The 15,100-nt window shown below is 42.9% G+C and overlaps 1 protein-coding gene across 21 annotated transcripts in view; it reads right to left on the reverse strand.

The window, feature by feature from the left end:
* The window catches only part of CELF2 (CUGBP Elav-like family member 2), a 547,425-nt gene that overhangs the window by 239,306 nt on the left and 293,019 nt on the right, over positions 1-15,100 (reverse strand). For 2 of the 21 annotated variants that reach the window (XM_021530955.4, XM_085568358.1), the window contains exon 1: positions 3,874-4,151. The exons of 18 other annotated variants lie outside the window; for them this stretch is intronic. In XM_021530955.4, the coding sequence (XP_021386630.1) occupies positions 3,874-3,947 (74 nt within the window). In that variant the 5' untranslated portion in view covers positions 3,948-4,151. Of the gene's footprint in view, positions 1-3,873; positions 4,160-15,100 lie in introns of those variants that run through there. One more of the 21 variants, XM_085568359.1, reaches the window with a different exon arrangement.

Below are 15,100 nucleotides of genomic sequence, written 5' to 3' on the forward strand. Positions count from 1 at the left end.
ATTGATCTTCACTGTTTTTTTTAATCAGCATATTGCACATATATCTGATTTTATCTCATTTTTGATTACAAGAGAAAGAAATTCAAAGGCTAAATATTTTTTCACATTATTGCCCTGTAACCCATGCAGTTGCATGCGCACTGTTGAAGACTGTTGAAGCATAATGTATTTTATTGGCATTATATCCAGCTACCAAAAATTAAAGTAAAATTTGAGTTTCTTTCAGTAGTAACAAACACTGATACTCATTTACATTAAAGGTAATCCCAGGCACTGAAATTTGGAACATGGAATGGAAAGATCTTCTGTGATATAGCAGAAATCAACATGGGGGGGTTACAATGATGAGTATTTAATCCTCAAAGCAACCACTTTGCAATCATCCAGTTGGCATGTACATGTGAGCCAGTGAAATCAGCAAATTACATTGAACTCAGATTTTATAACCTCACTTAGTAGCCATTAACCCTCTCCTACCCTGTCCAGATACACGCACACATTTCATCTATGTTTCACCTATGTGTATCTGAGTATTTTCCTCAGAACTGCCTCTTCCCCGCAGTGCACAACAGCACTCAAACAATTCCTGATCCTTCCCAGAGCACTCACCAAGCAGGGCTCTTTGCAGGCATTTACCATGGTTAGAGCATCCAGCTTGCCATCTGTCCTCAAAAACAGAAGTTCATGCATTTTTATGCTTCATATCCTGGAGTATCTATTTTCCAATGACATGTCATTAATTAATTTTTACTAGTAAATTGCCATTCATTCACTAACCAGGTACACTGATGCCATGCATACAGTTTAATTACACACAGTCATGCTCAATGTATCTGATGCTCTATTTTATTTCTGTTTAGCTATATAGTAACAGCAGCAAAATTTGAAAGCAAGTAACATTTAAGAGTCATTAACATTGTCACAGAGGTAAAAGCATTTTTACTTTGCAATTATCAGGCTGGCAGTTGACTTTCACACTAGGTATGCACTGAAAGTTATTCCTTGAAAAAAATCTCTTTTTTTCTTTCGTTGAAATAATGGATGAGTCTGAAATAAGACCCTTTACAAATATTTTTTAAATGTGCAAAGAATTGCAAGTGATATTGTATGCTAAACATCTGATATGCCACCGGCATATTAAAAAAAAAAAAAAATCTAGTTTTGCCAATTTGTGCTGTGAAAGAGAAATGTTATACATATATTTTGCTAATTGCCTTGCTCTAAAATAGGAAATTCCTTTCTGCTAAAGACTGAACTGAGCTACACGGAGTAGCTGGAGCAGATGGCGAGGTTAAAAGTTTTGTGCAGCGTGGTAACTCGGAGCGCGCTCTCGGATGCTCCGCGCCACCCCGTTAGCGCTGCTGGCGGCTCGGCGCAAGCCTGGGGGGGCAGCTAAAGGGGAAGGTGTGCCCCCGACCCCTGACGCGTAATCAAACTGCATCCTCGTCAGCACTGATTAGTCCAGAGAGCTGGGGACTTGCAAATAAATATATGTCACCACTTGGCTAAGAAGGACAAGATAAAGATGGTCTTAAACAGCGAATGACAGAGTATTAGAAAGGCAGCGTAGCAAAGCTCTCTCACACAGAATTTCAAGACTATTTTTGTTAGGAATAGAAGTTCCCTGAGTTCATGGCAATTTAGCCTCAATATTAATTTGCATGCATGACACATGATCCCTTGAAATCATACCAGATCCACAATTAGATAGCAGCAAAGGAAGATTTGGTTAATACAAGGAAGCACATCACATCACGACCACTGATGATACAGGAGGTAAAGTTTATTTTACTTCAAGAGCTTACTTAACCACCCCTCCCCCCAACCCCCCCCCCCCAAAAAAAAAAAAAAGAGAAAAACCTTGAGGAACCAGCACCAACCCTACAAGGATGTGTGCATTTAACAACTCCATTATCAAATTTCTGTATTTCAAGATCCACTTAGGAGCTGACATTTCTCTAGACTAATTTTTGTATCTTTGGACACACATTAAGCTCTTCATCTAATGAACACTGACTGTGTTTCAAGCTGTGTTAAGATATATTATGGATGCTTCACAGAGAAAAGGAGTATGAAGAGAGCAATGCAGAAGAAAGAGTTTGATGTGGTACTCCCTCACCTCGAGGGGCAAATTGGAGATAAAGTTATATAAGCTGGAGTGACAACAGGGCATCATCAGCCACAATTAATAGTGCCTTTGAGCTTGGAGATGTTTGTTAGCAGGATCTTTTCTGACTGCCTGGAAGGACAGCAGGTAGAAAGTCTAATCAAAGCTGAGATGATGAAAACAAGGGGGAGTTTGGCTGTGGCACATCCCTACAGAGGGCTGCAGTGCAAGAGATACCAATGTTCAGCTGCTACTTTGTACCCTCATGGGCAAACCTCTGCGATTTTTTCTGCAAAACGGGGGAAATTGACAGCGCTTTTACCAAAACTGACTAATGCCAATAAAATCTGGTATTTTACAATGGGAAAAGCAAAACAAGCACAGAACTCTTTCAAATTTAAGATCACACATTTAAGACAAGAGGCAGCATTTGCACACTTTGCTGACCTTCAAAGACTGTAAAAATAGTGTAAGTCATCTGCACCAAGTAGCTTCCCCCCCGACTCTTGCCCCTCTCCCACACACTCACTAAACCTCAGCTGTCTGAACAACTGGCCACTAATGAATGTCTCCATACAGATCACTGGTGCAAGGGAAAAGCATTCCACCTCTGAGAAAGTTTGGTTATCAGTAAAAAAGGCAATAAAAGTCTGAATAGCCTTAGACGGAGGCACAGTATGCAACCTGATTTGTGCAAATTGCAGGTGACACTCTCTGCTGCACATACGGGCTTATTTACACTTGTAACTTAAGTGCTGCCTCAACCAGAACAGCTTCAGTCAGTGCAGAGTCAATGCCAAAGCCTCTCGCTTCATTCTAATGTAACTCAAACCACGTTTGTCATCCCGATGAAAGAAGAAAAAGCAACAAAATAAAAGCTATTTTGGATACTGTAAAACAATGCAGCACACTCCTCACACTTTGTATCTTTCAGCAGATGTCTATTTCATCATTTCTAGCTTTTACTTTTTCATTCAAGTCTTAGGTTACCTGAAAATACCTGCCAACTGGCAATGCCCAAGAGAATGATAATAGAAACTTTCAGACCGAGATTAACAGAGCAGAGCCGGGCTAGGGGAATACTTCTTCTGAAATTCCAGCATTCAGCGCCTTCCAATACATCTCATCCTCACTTCAACTACACGTAAAACAACCATCCTCACCCTAATTAACACTCGCCGTACCAGGCAGCTATCGGGGATAGTATTGGGGGGGAGGGGGGGGGAGGAGAAGAAACAAAAAAACGCCAAATCCTTGCGTTCTGCCTGGTACTCCCAGTGAACGCTTAGTATTTCATCTGAATTTGAAAACTGATGAAAATTTGCAGGGGGAGGGGGGCGTTTTTATTGTTTTTCTTCAGCCAGGAAGGGGTGATAAGACACGGGTGGGTCCGGGCTGGCTGCAGGGGACAGGTGTCTGTGGAAGGCTCCGCTGGGCACGGAGGGGAGAGCGCTCAGCTACGCGCGACCGCCGCGCGTTTCTCCACGTTGCATCATCATCAGCGGCAGCCGCTAACCCCCCGCGCCCGCCGGCACCGACCTGCGGGACGCCGAGCACCCCGGCAGGGGACACGGCACGGAGACCACCAAGTGACTTGGGAAGGGCGGCTGGCTGGGGTACGAGCCCCCCTTCCCCTCCCGCAGAAGGGCGGGCGGTGCGGGAGGGAGCCGGCCGGAGCCCCGCGCCCCGCGGCGGGGGCTCGGTGCCGGGCGGTACCCGGAGCCGGGGCTGGGGGGGGACCCGGCGGCAGCCCCGCCGCCACTTACATTCTGTCAGAGACCAGCAAGCGGCCGTCGACCATCATCTCCGGAAGGAAATCCAGCTTGAACGAAGAAGTCATGCTGGGCTCCGGGGGCGCCGCGGCGGTCGGCGGGAGGATGCGGCGGGGCGCGGCGGATCCCACAACTGCGCCGGGCGGCGGAGCGGCAGGCACAGGTGCGGAGGCCTCCCCGCGGCAGCCGCCAGCCCCGGCAGTTGTCACATTTCTCTCCCCCTCTCGGTTTTTTCCGCCAATCCCCTCCGAAATCGACTGCTGAGGCAACTGTCGGTGGAGCGCCAGGTGCTGAGCGGGGAGGCGGAGCCATCTCCCCGCTGCGGCTCCCCGTTAACCCCTGCGCCCCCGCCGCCCCGGGAGAGGCCTATTGCCGCCGCCGGGCCGGGGGCCGCCCGCCCGGGGCTCCGCGGCTGCGCCCGGCCCGGCTCCGGGGCGGCGGGACCCGCCCGGGCTCCGCAGCGGCCCCGCGGGCAGCCCCGGGCGGGCGCTGCCCCCGGCGCTCGCCAGGGGATCGCTCGGGCACGGCCGGAGCCAGCCCGGGGCACGGGGATTGTTCGGTCGGGTTCTGGGTGCAGGCTCTCTCCGCTCAAACTCCTGCCATTCAGACCTTGGCAGTCTTTTAAATGCTTAGAGTGATGTTACTGGCTGGCGAGGGACTGGTAGTAACTCTGTCCTCGCTGATCAGAAAGAGGGATTTAAATAACTAATGACGGCAAATCCTTTCTCGTGGCTGTAAGCTCCCAAAAAACCCGCTCCCAACCTCGCTGCTCTCAGAGTTGGCCGCATACAGAAGTGTCACCACCAAGACAAAATTCCGCACATACAAATAGCTGGAGGCCCCCCCCCTCCCCATTCCACCGCCCCCTGAAAAGCTGTATAAATTTTCCTTTCCATCTCCAAGACCTACTTGCTTCAATACAAAGCCGCTCCAGGCAAAAGAATATTAACATATTTACGAAGATTACTAGGTGATCTGAGCAGTCTAGACAGACAGAACGTTCCTCTCCATTGTGTGTGCTTCTCCATCTGAATCTCTCTTTAGGTTTTATAATTTGATTTGTTATGGATAATCAACACTTGCAAAAAGTAACAAATGCAAATTAAACCTACTATGCTTAAACTTTTCAAAGAGCATTCTAATATAAAAATTAAATTGACCCATAAAAAATGTGTTATCAGTCAAGCCAAGTTTTATTTAAATTTTGACTGTCATTAATTTGATAGGAAAAAAAAAAAATACAGAACGGGCAAGTTTTTAGAGTCCAGTTTATTGCACTAAGAGACTTTCCAGTTTTAAACAGTTAAAAAGGAAGAAAACCCCCTCAGGCTGCTAAAATTTTTGCCTACTTTGCAAGACTAAAGAAAGAAAAGGTTCACTTGGCCCTCAGCATAATCCCCATAGGACAGCTGCAATCCTGAACAGATATCTATAGTGTTATTAATCTGCTCTGCTCTATATGTTCGCATACTGTCCCCATCACCATGGCACCTAAACATCCACATAGAAAGGCGCAAAGCTATGGCTCCTCTTTACTAAATTCATGGTGATTCCTTTACGCCACCCATCCATCACAGCGTAGGACTGACTGTACAGTGGATAAAAAAATTAAGTGCAAAGTCCAAATGAAAGTAGAAACCAGCACAACTTTTTCCAGCTGGATCTAGCCACCTGGTCTTTGATCTGAGGCCTCCATGGTGGTTAATCCGGCCCAGAGTAGAGTTGTATTAACTTTCAATTTCAAAATTTTGCCACTGCAGAAGGGACAGGTTTTAGCTCAGAAGAAAAATACAGGCAGCTCAGTGAGGATGAAGATATTCTTTTAACTGAGAAGTCTCCACCCCCACTTCACCCTGTGCGGCTGGATCTGCACCTCTTCATCACTTTTTTTGGTACATGCTAAATCGAAGGGACTTCAGTCTCACCAGCCTGCCACTTCTAAGGACCACAGTCCCGCTGCTGCTGACTGAAAAGTAAATCCACGCTTTCCACAGGATGCAAATAGGGAGGAGGAGAGGATCACAAATAATTTTGCTTAAAATCTGCATATGGAATAGAGAGATCTTTATAAATTTGCCCCATTATGCAAGGTGTAAGTGCTTAAAAATGCTTCATTAAAACGTATGTTCTTTTGAAATATTTATTTTCCTTTTAATTACATGTGAATTAGCTGGAAGAAGCTGTAGGGAAGCCCTCTTACTGACTTAAGCCTTCTCAGCAGTTTGTTAAATTCTAGCCTCAAATCCCTTGAGGGAATAGTGGATTCAAAGCAGCTTTTAATCATACTATAAGGAGGGTGAAGTAGTATGTAAGTAGGTCATAGAGAAAGCATTACAAGTGCATAGGTTATTGCTTTATTTAACAACTACAGTGTAACACACTTTTCAAAGCACATTTGCTTTTGCCATTTAAAAGTTAGAAGCAGGAATAGGGTCAAATGCAAAAAGGAACCCTTTCCATAAAAGATACTGAGATATGACTCAAGGAGAGCTTAGAGGGAAAAACTGCATTCGAATAATTTGGTTCTCAGACATAAATTATGTAGTGTCTGTGTATGAATTAACTCTTGATGGCAGAGGGTAAGTGGTAAGAAACACAAAATCCTGATTGTTTCACACACTGTTACAGGCTCAGCTCTGCTATTTGTAACATTAATGCCAGATTCTTGACTAGCACATATGAGCAAAATAGCAACTTTTATTAAAAATTAAGAGAAAAGTGGAAGCTCTGATGTGTTGCTTCAGAACAGAGGGAAATGGGGAGTGAGTGTGGCAAGTGAAACTGCATTTATTTTCGCAGCATAAATCAGACAATGGCTCTAAACGCTGGCTTAGAGGAGCTGCATTATTGCTGCCCGCCAATATTAAGCTTTTTTAACTGGTGGAGCATATGGCAGTTTTGAGGGAGGAACCTAGAATTTCGAATCATCAATTCTCGGGCTTTAATCCTATTCCAGCTACAAATGCTGCCTCCTATCCCTTCTCCCCCCATTTCAGAGGCCCAGACCCTGTTTCACTCATTTACTCTTTGTCCCTCAGTTTCTCCATCCGAGTGGGGCAGATGAAGCAGTTCCACCTCACCTTTGCAGATTAGTCACCATTCAAGCTGCTTTTCAAACACAGAGCTATATATGATTTCTGCAAACAAATCAACCTTTGAAAATCGCACACCTCTTCAGAGCAAAAAAACCAAAAAAACCAAAAAAAAACCCAAATCAAAACCCCTCCCAAAAAGTTCAACTGTGGAAGGCCAGGACTGAGCAAGTGACTTGTGTGTATGAGCTCATTCTGACATCACTGCCTGTGGCTTCGTTCAGTGAGTGACAAAGAGAGCTGACACCCCCTTCCCTTCCAGATCCCAGAGCCAAATCCTGTGTGGAGCTCCCACCACATCCCCTCTCCAGACCCCCTCCTCACCCTATAATTAATTGTCATTCTTCTAATCAACTTGCCCCCAAGTTTTGGGCTAAGGAAATGCTACTGTTGGAAGCACTTCAAGGGAAAGTTTCTGAATGACTTCACTCTCTCCCAAGCCTGCAAGGCAGTATGAAGAGAGTTCAAATCCTCTGCTTTATTCCCCCCTAAGCCAATGAACATGCTAGGGATTCAGCTTATCTCTGGCATCAAAGCAAGTTTCTAACAGAGGCAGCAGAAGCAGAGCTCAGTGACGGCGGTGTAAATTTGGAGCAGGCTCAAATGACTCCAGTGGAATCACTCAGGATCTTCTACTAATGCGAGGGGCAGCAGGAATCTGGTCCAGCTAGAGTTGGTGAATGCAAACAAGGCGGTTGCTATCTTCCACAAAGAAATAATCTTCCAGGCAAGCCATGAACCTGGAAGTAGTGGCGTGAGTAAGAGCAGGCAGCACAGCATTTTGGTTTGTGTAATGGGATGTGAGCCTACCTGCCCATCAGCCTAACTCTTATAGGAAGGGCAAGAAGAGAATGGTGCATGAAGAAAAGCAAAGCAAAGCACACGAGCGCTTGAGCAGGACTACAGAATGGTGTAAAAGTCACTAACAATTAAAGCAAAAAGTAGTGCATTTCCTTGAATGGTAAAAAGTAATGGATGCAATTCTATACCATTTTACAATTTGTGATCACCTAGAACAAAACTGTCTTTGTCCGTTATGTCTAATATAGGAATAAAATTTTGAATTATGAAACCTTAACCCTTCAGTAGAGATTTTGTATTTACAAAGCCAAATACACAACAGTCTTCCACTCATTTTGAGAAATAAATTAACTTGCATTAACTGATATCTTTTTAAAAAGAAAATTAAAATATTAGTTAAAGCTAATCAATGAATTTTAAGTATTTAAAATAGTGCTTGTGAGGCTCCCTCTGCTTCCGTAGGCTACTGTAGCTCATCGGTAATCTTCAGAAATAAACGTCATTTAAAATTAGTCCTGTGAAAAGGTCCCTCAAATTAAGCATTTCTAGAGCTTTCACTTGAAGCGCATTGATATTATGTAAACTTGGTTGCTATAGTAAAACTTCCCACTCACTTCTCTTTTTTTTCCCTTCCTATTTTATACCAGTGATGAGGTGATTTCATCCCACTGTGGGTAAAGGGCCTTTGTTCCCTTTTGTGGGTAATAACTCAATCTTTCCGAAAACAATTAGGCAACAAATCATGGCACAGGGCAGATGCTACATGGAACGGAGGGTTTTTTGGAAAGGCCTTTAATTTAGAGGAACACCCTCCTTTGTGAGCAGCACCAAATACATGGACAGTCAATCATCACCCTCAGGTCCAATCCTGCACAGGGCTCGTGCTGAGCAGAAGCTGCCCAGTAACCTCTGCTCCAGCTGGCCTGTTCCAGTACTAAAGCAACTTTAATTTAGAGAATACTCAAGTAAAGCAGAAACAAGCAAATTTTTGCAAGACCAAGTTTTACAGTCCTGTTATTTATTTGCAGTCCTACTGAAGAGCATTACTACTGATCCACAGGTGTTACCTTTGTGTTAGTGCCATGTGCATATAGACACAAGACCAAGGCTTTTGTCAACCCAATCTTATCTTGGCTTGGTAACAGACATTGTTTTTTTCATTTTTCTTTTTTTTTTACTGGACTACCTTATCTTCTCACCTGCTAACTGCCAACAACCACTACCCAAAACCCAAAAAGGAGAGAACCTGGGGTACTGTAAGCACTGGGCAGTCCTGATTTCCTATTAGAGAGCAGAAAAGTTATTTATGGTTAAAAAAGACACCTTTCTAAACAACCCTGGAAGAGAAAACTGAATATTCTGAATATGATTTGGCTATTATACTATCTTCATGTGAAAACCTATGACTTAGGACCGGAGAAATCACACATCTAGTGCATTGTCTGTGTTTCCCCATCCTCACAATATGCATGCTCACCTATTCCTTTAAAGAGCAGAGGAAAAATCCCACTGTAACAAAAAACCTTCCTCCCTGACTTCTACACACCCAGGAAGAACTACTGAAGACACAAAAATGCCTCTCATTTTATAGAAATTTGAGTTTCCTGGAGATTTTTGCCATTCTGGAGAGGTTGGTTATTGGGAGAGAGGCAGGATGAGGGAAGTAGATGGTGAGGATAGCCTGGATCAGGAGGTGATGCTGGAGGGCATCTCTAACTCCAAATGCCACAGGCAAAGGTAAGTGTGAAGTTCTAGTGTGGCATCAGCAAAGAAAGAATGTGAGTAAGAGACATCCAAAGAGACAAGAAGCCAATAGGAGACTTATTTTTAAAAACAAAATGTAAAGACATCTGAGGGGTTTATTACAATATCTGCATTAACCTACTGCACTCCATTTCTAGCAGCAAGATCCTTACAAGCTTAACCTTCATCCTCACTTCTCATTCATTTCTACCACATGTTTTTCTTTCTTTTGCACTGCAAATGATTGGCTTTCGCCTTAAACTCAAATTGTGGCATCTTTAAGGTAGGAAATTTCACAGATCTCCTTTTTGCATTTGCTCATGAAGTGCCTAGCATACATCTCAATCCTCAAAAACAACAATCACCCTGAAAATATGCAAAGTAGTTATCTTTGTTTCCCAGACAGAAGCCATTAAATATCAGACATGAAGGCCATAAAGAAAAGGCTCCTGCAGTAACTATAAGGCATTTGGATGTGCAGAGAACTGCATCCTGACTTGGCTTAGTAGTTTGGGGGATTTCCCCCTTAAATTAACAATGTAAGAATTGCCACATAAGGCAGATCAAAAGGTCCACCTAGCCATGACCCTGGATGGAAAGAGAAAAAGCATGAATATGGGAAATGATCCTTCACACCTTCCAGCAGCTGATGGCTGAGGGACTTCCTAGAGTCAAGAATGGCATCTGAACCAAGATGTTTAACAAGCCCAAGTCACTGATTCAGTTTTCCCACAAATTCTCTGTCTAAAAGGAATATTGATGAAGTCACGTTTATTTTTCCCAGAGATACCTGTTAATTGTGCTGTTCTTAACAATTTCAGGGATTTGGGGCTCAGTACAACAAAGAGGAACATTGATTTTCTTTTCTGAACCAAAACATTTAACCCAACTTAGTGTTTAACATACAGTGTTTCACTTTGAAAAGTCACAATAAGTCATCTGGCAACTTTTAAAGAGAAACTCAACCCCTTGATTCAAAAACTTTGTAAGGGACAAGTGCTGGAGCCATGAGGTTGCTGGGGCAAGTATCTAGTTAGGCATTGTTTAGTGAGAAAGGTTCTTTAGGAAAAATGCTGGTCACTTTGGATTGTTTTATTCAGGGGTGGGGGTTAACTGAGTTTAATGTATGTTCATCAGCCGTGCACAGACAAATCTCCATATGATTCATTGGAGCAGCACTGCAGAACACCTGGTGTTGCCAATGCAGTTCTGTTAGTGTTTTGTTATTTTTAAAGGGGTTATATAACTCTCTCATTAAAATTAAATGTGGGCTGAAATGATGCAGGCAAATTCTCAAGCTTCAGAGTGAGCTTCTTCCTCACAGTTTAGCAGAAGATAAATCTTTTTTAGGCAGAAGAGAAGGAAAATGAAATCAAGAGGTTGTACCGTTGAATTTAGAGTCTCTAAAATTTTAAGTTTTCTGATAATTCTCTGTTTCTTTTCTAGAAGCACTCAATACCTCAGATGCTGACCTGCAGCTTCCAGGGAGGGCAGGTGCTGGATTTGAATCTTAAATTCACTCTGTAGCACAGCCATCCTGTCATCCACAGGTATCTGCACGTGCAAGGTTCAACTTCCAGGTGATCTGTGTTTGAATACCATTACTTTTCACTCCTCTATTTAATTTCCCCTATCCTCCTTCTGATTTTCTAGATTTTTTTTGTTTTCCCTTCCTCAAACTCCCTGCTCTCTCTTCCTCCTGGTGACAGACTGTTGTCTGGCATCCTCAGAGGCTGCTCTTGAGGATGACCTGCTGATTTGCTGCCATGGGAACTCCAGAGCAAGGACAGCATTTACCCCTCACACACCAAAGGGCACAAGCAACAGTTCCCTGTGCTGCCCTTCTCACTGGTTAAAGTTTGCCCTCCTCTGTTTCACAGGGGACATTGGAAAGCGCTGCCTTAAATAACCAGAGTGTTGCAGCCTCTGCAGTGTCCAGCAGCAGCTGAATTATTCAGAGGAAGGTGGAAAAGTCTAATAACCAGTGTGAGTATGCAAATTGCTTTTCAAAACTAGTGAAGAAAAAGCTTGGGCAGCAAAGCATGAGAGTTGAGGAAAAACCCTCTCTTGTGTAATGGCAAAAAGCATTATATTCATATAAGTTCTGTATTTAAAACTTCTTGAGCAATTTTATTGGTAATCTTATTTCTTTGAATCAGAGAGAGTTAACTTAAAAGTAGGTTGTTTAACCCGAATACGGGATGCAGGGTAACACATCAGCATACTGAGTGTGGAGAGATAAGCAAGTAGTTCTCTCTATTCTCCCACCCCCAAACACAATTTTGGGTGTTTTAATTGAAATGGAAGGATCATTTTTACTTGGCTGCATTTTACAGGGCAGCTTGTGATCCACGCTGTGTCAGCCTTGTCAGTGCACTGGCAGATTTACAGCCCCACTGTACTTTCCTGCAAGCACAGGCTCATAACAGCCTAATTCAGTAACGTGGGCTTAATGCACAATATAATTCCACAAACCACCTAGAAAGTGAGTGCAAATCTGGAAGTCAGTGCTTTCCAGAAATGTCATTTTAGTCATTAGTTTAGAAATGCTGAAGATGGATCTGACTGATATCAGCCCAAGGAATGGTCACTGATCCTTATACTATCAGAGAAAATAAAGTTGTGCATGAGAACAGCTGAAATCCTTTTTACATCCCACTTGAGCTGATTACTAGTTATGCTATCTCAGTCTCAAGACTGGAGTGAGAGATGAGAAAATTAGTCCAGATCAAGGTTTACACAAAATTTGGAAGAATTCCTGACCATTTCCATCCAATACAGATAGTTAACCTTCAGTGCATCATTAACTTGCTGAGAACAGTACTAAAGCGACTTTAATTGACACATTTGCTTCTGCTGCAGGGTGAAATAACACAGAAGCAATACAAAATGTAAAAATAAAAAAAAAATAAAAGATTTTTGTCACAGCAAGAATGTTAGAGGGGGAAAACAAAAAAAAATTCCTGTTTTTATTTCCTCTGTGAGGATGCCAGCAGTCTTGTTTCATAAACTCCAGTGATTCATCACCATCCCAGGCAGCCAATCATTCTGCAGGTCAAGTAGAAATGGGCTGTAGAGCCAGCAACTCCTGCTGCCCCGATAATGCATGTCATTCCAGGCATGGCGACATGCTTTCTCAACAACTGCCATTTTCAGTTACCTTTTCTATGGCTGACATACAAGTAAATGTGTTGGAAGCAGTAAAACAGTCATAGGAAAACGGTTGCAAAGATAAATAGCACCTGCATGTGATGATCTCTAATGTCATTAGAAAGGAAAGAAGGATGTGTTTTGAAATAGGATTTCTCTCCTCTGAAAGCATCACTTGACTTGTGGGGGGTGGGTTATGTGTGTGTGTGACTGACGGGGGGGTTTCTGTAGGTGTTTTTTTTTCTTGAATTAACATCCAGATATTTGTCTTGGTTAAGAGATACAATTAGAGGAAAAGGGGAAAAAAACACAAAACCAGACAACAAGAACATTTTTCCAGTGCAAAACCCAAACACCCAGCATTAAATATGAAATCTTCTTGCAAGTCACCTGTTTTGTACAGATGGATTTTGTTTGAATTCAGAAATGCTCACTTTAAGAAACACGACTGCTCTGAGGGAAAAGAAAAGGATTTTCTTTGGTCATTTCTTTTCAGTCTTTATTCCTTGTTATCTAACTTAAATTTCATGAACTACTTCTTCAATAACTGTCCTCTGAATCATATGTAGTTGAATACTGTTTTGCAGATGGAAACTGAGTGGGAGTTTTAAGGGCACAGGATTATAGAAATACACACCCTCAATGAGAAATGTTTAAACTTAAGTGCACACTTGTATGTGTGCACAAATATATTTGTGTATTAGTAACAGATCATGTGTAATTTATGTGCATGTACCATGTAAAGTCCCTCTGCCTGAACACAACTGGAGGAAAAAAAAAAGCATGTTTCAAATAACGGTGCTGGAACTAGATTTCAAATGCATAAGATTATCCATATTAATTTATGGTAATCTACAAATGAATGCAGCAGAGACAGTACAGGTTATCCAAAATGGTACGTGCATTTATTGAGAGACGACCACAAAATATCTTCACAACAGATTTAGTTGCATCTTCTAATACCCCCTGAATTAATATAATGCAAAAAAACCAAAGTACAAGCTATGTTTCCCCTTTGGAATGACTGGCTCTTGAAATGCCAAGGGAAAGCCAAACGCTTCTCTCCACACAAAGTCCTCTTAGACATCTTGCTTTCAGATTTCATCAACTTAGGTGTTTTCAGGGCTGTAAGCAGTGAACTTTCCATCAGCAGCATCTTCAGCTAATTAACCCTCCTGATTACAATAATTAGTATTGATTCACTCCTGAATGACTTCTTAAGTATTCAAGCACAATCTACACTTGCAGTAAAACTTCTAGATATGAATATTAATTGAACACTTGCTTTGTTTTTCAGCCCCAAAGGTATAGTTTGCAGTCTTATATAGAGTAGGATCATAGAATGGTTTGAGTTGAAAGGGACCTTTAAAGGTCATCTACTTCCAACTCCCATGCCATGATCAGGGACAGCTTCAAGTAGATCAGGTTGCTCAGAGCCATGTCCAGCTTGCCTGTGAATGTTTCCAGGGATGGGGCAGCCACCACCTCTCTGTGCAACCTATTCCAGTGCTTCACAAGACTAATTGTGAAAAATTCCCCCCTCATGTCTAGACTGAATCAACACTGTTTTTGTTTAAAGCCACAGTCCCATGTCCCATTGCAACAAGCCCTGCTAAAAAAATCTTTCCTATAAGCCCCCTTTCGGTACTGAAAGGTTGCTCTAACATCTCCCTGGATCCTTCCCTTCTCCAGGCTGGACAACCACAAGTCTTTCACCCCGTCTCCTTAGGGGAGGTGTTCCAGACTGACTGTTTTTGTGTCCCTCCTCTGGATCCAGTCCAACAGTTCCATGTTGAGGACTTGTTGAGGACTCCCGACTTGCAAAAGGTACTGCAGGTGGAGTCTCACAAGGGTGTGGTAGAGGGAGGGAATCACCTCCCTCGACCTGCTGGCCACCCTTCTCCTGCTGTAGCCCAGAATACAATTGGCTTCCTGGGCGGTGAGTGCATGTTGCCAGCTCACATCCAATTTTTCACCCCCAAGTCTTTATCTGCAGGGCGGGTCTCAATGCCTTCATACTTAAATTTGATAACAGAAACATGTCAGTGTCATCCTCTCTTGACAAAGAAAATATTAGCATGTTGATTGTGGTTCATGAATGTGAAAGTAAATAAATAAATAAATAAATACACACAAAGACTCCAGGCTAATAAATTAATATAATTAAATTCCATATCCCTATGGAAGCATGGAAAACCAAGTCGCAAGCTAAGACCTGTCTTGCTCTTTCTCTAGCAGGTAGGACTGAAGGTGTTCATGTTTTGACTTTACACCTGGTCATTACAAGAACAAATAACAACTCATGTAGAGTCTGAATTACCTCTCTTAGCTCTGTTGTGGAAACAGATGTTGCCAAGTTTGACAACTGCTAGGCACCACATTGCTTTGTGAAAGGGTGAGATTCATAACAGGCAGCACTGAGGACACCTCTGATG

Source organism: Lonchura striata, chromosome 1A (genome assembly GCF_050655825.1).
Source record: "Lonchura striata isolate lonStrDom1 chromosome 1A, ASM5065582v1, whole genome shotgun sequence".
Lineage (NCBI taxonomy): Eukaryota > Metazoa > Chordata > Aves > Passeriformes > Estrildidae > Lonchura > Lonchura striata.